The 8,083-nt window shown below is 38.1% G+C and overlaps 1 protein-coding gene across 1 annotated transcript; it reads left to right on the top strand.

Moving 5' to 3' along the window:
• Positions 1-79: 79 nt before the first annotated feature.
• LOC145497992 (transcription cofactor vestigial-like protein 4) lies at positions 80-6,754 on the top strand. Its single transcript, XM_081477863.1, has 4 exons — positions 80-186; positions 264-330; positions 1,157-1,316; positions 4,642-6,754. Exons 1-4 carry the CDS (start codon positions 184-186, stop codon positions 5,117-5,119), a joined length of 708 nt encoding a protein of 235 aa, XP_081333989.1. The 5' UTR covers positions 80-183; the 3' UTR covers positions 5,120-6,754.
• Positions 6,755-8,083: the final 1,329 nt, after the last annotated feature.

The following is an 8,083-nucleotide window of genomic DNA, read 5'->3' as shown; positions in this document are numbered from 1 at the left end:
CAACCAATCAGATCGACCGTCAGATGACAAGGTTTGGTCACGGGGTCTTCGTCATGACTAATTCTTTTCATTCCTGAACACAAATCGCATGTTTGTTTCTATTTATGACATGGTGCAGTCTGAAACAAGCTTCTAGGGGCAGGGACTTCACCACAATTCCCTCTGTCTGAGGGAAAAACAATTATGGTAAGCTCTCGTTGTTGAGAAGTTCATTTCTTATTGCGCTGTCGACAGTTAAGGTTAAAGTTTGTTCAATCCGTCAGATAATGGAGACTCCACTGGATGTCCTGTCACGAGCAGCGTCCCTAGTACAGCCAGACACCAGAGAAAGTAAGTTGCAATAAAGGTTTTACTGTTGTTTTAATTTACCCCGATTGAAATGCATTTAGAGGTTTTATGGAGCTTATATTTAGTTCGCCGCACGTTAATACGTAAAGGTATGCTTAGCTCTTAAATATGCGAACATGCCAGTTTCTCCATGTATATTTTCGTTCTGTTCGACTCCCCACGACATCGTTAAACCACTAAAACCTAGCAGTTCGAATTTTTCACTCATCTCTCAAACTCCCGACGATTTAGCGATTTGAACTTGAGTTCCTAAGCAGTATACAACCATCATAGTTATGCTATGCTTGGTATGGGAAAAAATTGCTCGTTATGCTAATAAACAAAGAATTCATATTTGACATCGGTGCATAAGCCTATGTTATATTCCGCTCGTAGGCAGCCCACCTAAAACCAATATACTCTTTTTATTTACAATAATTTTCTTAGGTAAATCAATGAGTTGTTTTCTTTGGACCGTTCGACCACTCTTTGACGTGATATTCAAGCATTAATTTATCAACCATTGTGAATCAGCGTGCACGTTGCTTGCATCACTAACATTCCATGAAAATTTTTAGACTATTATAATTCTCCGGTTACTAAACGATTCTTACCGTAATCTTTAGTCGCTCTCTGTCAAAGAAAGCAACGTTTATGAAAGAAAAATATCTCAGTTCTTCCCCTATTTGTTCTTGATGGTGCGAAGTTTCACCGTGGAGAACAAACAAGGTTAGAACTATTAGTGGGGATTCAAAAGAAATGTTGGTTTGATTTTCGTGTTTTGATACCGGAATGTGAACTAACATGTATCTCAAATCGTTTGGTTTAGAATCGGAGACAGAAGCAGGCGAGGAATCACCTAAGGTAATGCCATCAGCTGAAAACCGGAGAAAGCGAAATCTTGAAAGAAGAGACATCGCACAAGCGTTGAATTTTGATGATAATCGTTTAGAAAAACTCTCATCGGTGAAGACAGCTGGAACTCAAACGTAAGTGTACTCTCAATAAAGTAGTGATGACGGTTTAGTGCATTTTGACATATACTGTACAGGTCATAACTTTTACAGAGAAACAAGAACGTTAAGCTACAGAACGAGATCTATTATTCCTTGGAAAAGTTGATTTCTGAGCTCAAAATAAACACGAAAACATGTCTCTACACGTGAAGCAGATCTGCAAAACAGCCTCTCTTAGCGGTCCCTGGATATCGGTTTTCATGACATAATTTTTTACACCACTCTAGCTTACGTTTTTTGCGGTTTCTGTTCTATTTATGGCTGCTGTATGTAAACTAGTCAAAAAATTCAGCTCCACGACATTCTTCAAATTTTTATGCAGGCAACAATAATTATTATTAATATAACTTAACAACTAATGTTCGTTAGGTTGATGCAAGGCAACTATATGACAGACTTCAAAGGGTCTGATCTTTTTACTGAGGGCGTTAACTACGTTCTGACAGTTATTTAATCACACGCACTGGTTGAGTTTTGTAAGCTGATTGCTCATCATTCACATGTACACCTTTGGCAAGAAGAAAACCTCAAGCTCAAAGTGAAGCTTGATCAATGGTAGAACAATTATACAGAGAAAATAGAGACTGGTCAGGGCTGTGGATCCATTTAAGATATGTTTTAGAAAATAATCCAAAGCAAATACGTGTGCTGATTTGTTTAAAACCATGTTTCTATTAAACAGTTAGATTATGAGCTGGAGATTTCCTATTGCATGGTGGTTGACGAGGATGCAGCCTGAGTCAACTATCATGCATAGAAATAGAGAGTGAATAATCTAATTGTTTTAGTATAAATTTACTGGTCGTTCAGAACTTTATCTAAAGCCTCTTCACGGACACTTCGAAAACGTCAAGAAGTGGCCATCATTTTGTTAACAAGCGCACATTGCTACGCTATTCATTACATGTATCTATCACAGAATAGGCAGTAAGTAGCGTAGCCAATCAGAGAACGGCATTCGTGATAGAACGCTAGTAGATTTATTCTCGGTTTTCACCAGTCATGTGATCAAAACTAAAAATCGTAACCATTCAATAAATAAATTCAAGAATCTGGAATATGATAGATGATTGCTATATAAACAACCTCGCCAAGAATCAGGTTTCTGCTGTTTTTCATTCGCCCGTTATTCGCAGAAGCGTGTCATCCAAATTTACAGAGCTTTGTATGGAGACGCCATGTTTGTGCCCTTCGGAGGGGCACAAACATGGCGACCATAAAATAACAAAAACATCCGTCATTGAGTTTTGCTATTGAAACGAAAATTTTTACTCTAGTGCTCCGACACATTGAAATAAATGCTTCTTCTAGTGCAAGCACCGTTTATTTAACAAAAACTAAAGCGATAACTCGTCTTTTGACCTGCGCGACAGTCTTTTCTGGCCGCCATTTTCATGTCACGCAACGCAAAAGCTTGGAGTGCTCTGGTACAAAAAGAAGAACTCTGTCGAGCTAAAACATTGTCAAACGTCACGTTCCTACAGGGTCTTTTATCTGATGAAACTAAAACCTCAGAAGGAAGGATAATTTCTAATTTTGGAATGTGACTACGTCACATGAAAACCAAGAATACTAACACTCAACAGAAACACAAAACTAGCATGAGCAGATGAAGTAATGATGGCATGTACAAAGAGAATTTACATTTTGATGATCAAAGTAAACAAGTTGTTTTCCTTTTTTTGTCACAGTATTTTCTAAAAGTAATAGAAAACATGTTCTCCGTGTTTCTATCGAGTTATAGAGACACTGGTGAAAGTTTGAGAGAACTGGAAAAAGCTGTGGAAACACTCATCTGTTGGCTTGTGTTCCCACAGCATTTCTCGTTCTCCTAAACTTTCACTCCTGTTTCTATTAAACAATTAGATTATTCGCTCTCAATTTCTATCATGTATAGAAATCAAGAGTGAATAGTCTAATTGGTTTAGTATAAATCTACTAGTCATTCAAAACTTTATCTAAATACTCTTCACAGACACCTCAAAAATGCCAAGAAGCAGTCATCATTCTGTTAACAAGCGCACACTGCTAGTGAGTAGCATAACCAATCAGAGAACAGCATTCGTGATAGAATGCTAGTAGATTTATACTGAAACTCGATAGAAACATGGTACATGTTTTCAATTTTTTAAACATTCCATTGCATGGGGCACAAAACAGAGAGTAAAATTAATAGTAATTACTAAAACAACAAAACACTTTTTTTCTCCCTAAAACATCAAAAATTTGCTTTAATTTTCACTTGACATGTGTTTTTTTATTTACTTATTCTTCTGATAGCTTATGAACTTGTATAGTGAGGAACACATTTGCAATGTATGAGCAACATGTTTCTGAATCAAAAAATCACAAATGATAGACCCTTATCTTTATATAATGGCTATCATTTTAGAAATATTCGTTGATACAGTCGAAGCCCTATTAAGTGGCCACCTATTAAACAGCCACCCCAATTAGGCAGCTAGTAATCAAAGTCTCAATGAGGACTTTTCTATTGTTTCAACTTCTATTAAGTGGCCAGCCCCTTTTAAATGGCCAGCCCCTTTTAAATGGCCACTATCCATTTCCCCAGGGGTGGCCATTTAATAGGGCTTGAACTGTACACATTTGAATTAGCCTCACTAAACTCATTTGAGAGGACAATTTCTTTTCTAATTATCAACTCAAAAACAAAGTTAGTCAGGCTAGGTTAAATACTTACAAAATAATTTATATTGCATGAAAAGGGTCTATTAAAGCAACGTAAACACTGAAGAGCTAGTTTGTTTGGACAGTTTTAAAGACTAATAGTGTGGCTACTCCAACCAAGATCACCCAATGAAATTCTTTATAAATTGAACAGTAGCGTTTGAATATTAAAACAATAGAAATGGTTGCCAATCAATTGTTGCTGACAGTGCACAGCCATGGCTTCCTCAGATTGATATTTATTTTTCAGAAAACTATTGTTTTCATTCATTAAAATTGCACGGAATTTTGTGGGAGTAGTCACACTGCAACAGAGGTGATTGTAAAACAATATACATGTACCATTATCACTTATTATGCTTGATAGGTTTGAGTGAACTAGGAATAAAAAGTAATACAAACAAACAGCTTTCAAAACATAATTTCGTCAGTGCATGCAATATTATTAATGATTACCCTATGAAACCACCTTCAACTGAACTCTCACTTACAAGAGTCTCATGTAGGTTACTTATTCCCTGAATGTAACTTTTATAAGCATCACAACTATGTGAGAAGTGTACAACAGCCAGTTCAGGAAATTGATACTAAACTTATGTTGGTGTTGCAGGTCCCCTTTGCAGACTGTAAACCCTGTATCTGCAGCAAAGTCAAGAATTGATTCTGGGCCACCTCCTCTGATTTCAATTGTTCCAAAATCAGAAGATAATGGATATATGCATTCTCACTTACCTCCACACTCTCGACCATCTGTAATCACATCCACTAACATCATGCGAAGGCCAGTTGGTTTTATGGGACCATCACACCTGTATGGCCCTGCAGAAATGTTTTGTTATCCAGGCCCTCACAGACGTGAAATTGTTGAGTCAGGAATCATTGATCCTTTTGTAGAAGAACACTTTCGTAGAAGTCTTGGTGAGGACTATAAGTGTGTGAGCCCAACATCAATGTCTACAGCAGGTTCAGTTGATGATCACTTTGCAAAGGCTCTTGGCGACACGTGGCAAAAGCTAAAGAAATCTGAAGTATCCACTCAATCATCAAATCCACCTCAGCTGCAGTCAATTATCTCACCTGCAAACTGAGTATTGGTTTTGTCTTCCCTAAATACTCTTCAGATTACTGAAAAACAGACCCTGCAAGGTGTGCACTGTTTTCAGTGTCCTGCAGTTGGTTGAGTCCCCTGTCAAATGTTCATGAGTGGCAGTGGAAGATAAACCCTTAGAAAATTCAGCTATGTGTAAATGAGAAAGCTATAAATCACTGCAAAGTTGAGTTTATTTAGAGTGTAGAGAACCTGCAATGCTTGAACTTTTCAGTTCAAAAGATCATTTCAGGTATATTTTGACTTGCTTTCTGTTGAATGTGCCTTGAGTTACATACTAAGTTGAATTCTACACAAATCATCAAGCTTTACCCTTCCTCAACGTTATCAGTTGTATGGTAAGGCCATTCTGCAGGGTTACCATCTGTTTTAAAAAAAGGGAATCTGTTTGCATAGTTATTTTTTATACATGGAGAAAAAGAAAATTGAAAAGAGTTAATTAATATGTACAATAAACAAATTCAGCCACTTAGTTATTAATGATTTTTCAGTTTTCTTTATTTTTAAGCAACTGTTAAATGTAAGGTTCATTTTGTCAGTTATAAATGAGGGGTAGTTATGGTTCATCGTACATTTTTTTTTATTATTAGTACCAAAAAACTTGAGCAGATTCCTTACATTGAATTTAGTAAACTAGACAGGTTTTACAAAGTAAAACTATTCGTGACATTTGACACCAATCAGATTTCAACAAGCTACTTCCAACAATATGTTGATTTTCACAAAAGAAGTTTGGATACAGTGTGATCATTATTTTTCAGTGATTTTTAGACCAATATTATTGTTACATGTAAGATCTACATGTATTTGGGAAAGACAAGATTAAACAAATTAGGGAAACTAGACTTTTTCTTTCAAGAACACTGCCATGATTGCTTTTAGTTTTGCATAAGAACCATTTTAGCTATTAAACTAGCTCTAAAACACAGGAGTCTGCAACTGACTGACCTGACTCAATCAGTATCCTCAAGGCTATGTCCAGTCAGTACCGGTACAAAAATGGTCTGGTCCAGCTATGTGTCCTTCATATGAGGCAGATTCAGTGCCAGTTTCATACATGATCAACACAAGCAAATCCTTTGCTAAGAAGTCTCTGACCACATTAGTTTGGAGACTAGTCCCTGGGAACATAGCCAATGGGCTTTAAGGTCTTATAGGGTTGGTCCAGTTTGAGTCACATTTTTGGCCTGGATCATTTGGAACCGACTCTGTGAGAGCATAGCCTAGCAAAGTTAAAAATTATCTTGTGGATTGCATTAGGTAGGCACAGGTATTTTCGTAGGCTTTTTGAATTTCTGTCAACTTGTTACTCCGCTTGTAACATTGTATTTGGTCAGGTTACCATTTGTGTGGCAGATCAGATCTGTTCACATTGTTGACTTGTACCCTGATGACTCTTGGTGCAAGTCAATTGATATGGTGTTGGAGCAAGTAGAGCGACAAGTTGTTAATTATAGAGCTCGTAAGATAATTGTAACATAGTGTGGACACAGGTGTCGAGAGCTATTTAATATATTGTGTAGTAATTAATGTAAATATCTTTACGGTTGCTAAGAAGTTTATTAAACCTTGGTTTAATCGTCTCTGGTAGTTGTTATTTTGTAGTGTTTGATGTAAAGGTAATTAAGGTGCTTTGGATCTCATATCTTTTAAGTGTGGAGTTCTTTTGAACGAAGCATGATACATACGGGCTGGCTGATGAGACTGTCGACTGGAACAGGGGCATGTTCCTAGTGCGTCCACCTTGAACAAACTCCACGTTTGGAAATTTTACTGTGAACCTCTTTATTCATAGACTGTGCCACAAGTCGACCCCATGACTTTCAGGGTAGCATAGCTAAGCGAGCGAAGCGAGCTGCGGGGTTTTAGGTCGCGAAGCGGCTGAACGAGCGACGAAGTCGAGAGAGGTCGATCTTCCTCTGGCGGGTAATGAATAAACAAGACGAAGAACTTTTCTGAAAGTCTACTTTATTCACTGCTTGAGCATTGAATCCTAAAACGGTATTGCAAAGGAGAGAGTCTTCAGTTCCATGTCTCCATTTATATTGTGCATGCCTTCGCGGCTTGAAGTTCCATGTGAAAACTAGAAAGTTTGCGTATCGTTCGTAGGAAACCTATTGATGTCACCTTGACTGTACTTGATGGATGAATCCCTCTGCAGATTACATATAGATGTAGAAATACTTTTGTTGATCTATGTTTCTCGATCCATTCCATCTACTTTCACTAATAGCCTATGTCTGATCTCGCCCCCGCCACTACCTGGAAGCCGGTGTAAACTTTTGAGACTTGGGCTTACTGGCTCTTTCCCATTGGTGTAAGTGTTTCTTTTTATGGGGTCAAGCAAGGGCTACGTGATAAGCAAAGCACTAAACACCAACCTTGAGGGTTAAGGGCCGTCCTTCGCCAATCTTTGTAGTTAACTGTCCAGCTATCAGTAAACTTAATTTGTGTATGCATATCGTATATTTGCTCTCGTTTTATCCGTGACCAGAGTGGATTCATCGGTGCCTTTGATGCACCATGATCCGAGTGATCTTGAATCACTGAGCTGGATCCAGATCATCCCAATGGAACGCACTCTAAGCGAAGAAGGCTCAAACATTGGTACGCATAAAGGGAGCAGCCAAATTCCTTCTACTAATTACAGTCATGCAGAGAGGCATGCCAGCCGGCAGTTATAGCTTGCTCCAAGACATTCAAGATTAGTTCTGTGTGCGAGTCCTTGATCTGTCCAAAGCGAGCCGAGTGAGTTGCTCAGAATTAATTTTCCCCAAGTCGTGTTAATTTACCGTTACCAAGTTCTGTTTCAGATTTTCCCGTTCCGAAGAGAGAGAAGTCCAGCGTCAGAGATGTCAAATGCTGAAGTCAGGAACATGCATGTGTAAACAGGATGACAACATGGCTAAATTGGCAAGAAGGATATATACCAGATGGGAAAAGG

The sequence above is a fragment of the Orbicella franksi genome, chromosome 9, assembly GCF_964199315.1.
Source record: "Orbicella franksi chromosome 9, jaOrbFran1.1, whole genome shotgun sequence".
In the NCBI taxonomy this organism is placed as follows: Eukaryota; Metazoa; Cnidaria; class Anthozoa; order Scleractinia; family Merulinidae; genus Orbicella; species Orbicella franksi.
Note: the sequence above shows the minus strand (reverse complement) of the source record. Positions and strands in the feature narration are given on the sequence as shown.

What these genes read in the sequence shown, in the direction of transcription:
- LOC145497992 (XM_081477863.1), top strand. An exon ending in ACAGCCAGACACCAGAGAAA is followed by an intron (nt 331 to 1,156) that starts GTAAGTTGCAAT and finishes CGTTTGGTTTAG; the next exon opens with AATCGGAGACAGAAGCAGGC. An exon ending in AAGACAGCTGGAACTCAAAC is followed by an intron (nt 1,317 to 4,641) that starts GTAAGTGTACTC and finishes TTGGTGTTGCAG; the next exon opens with GTCCCCTTTGCAGACTGTAA.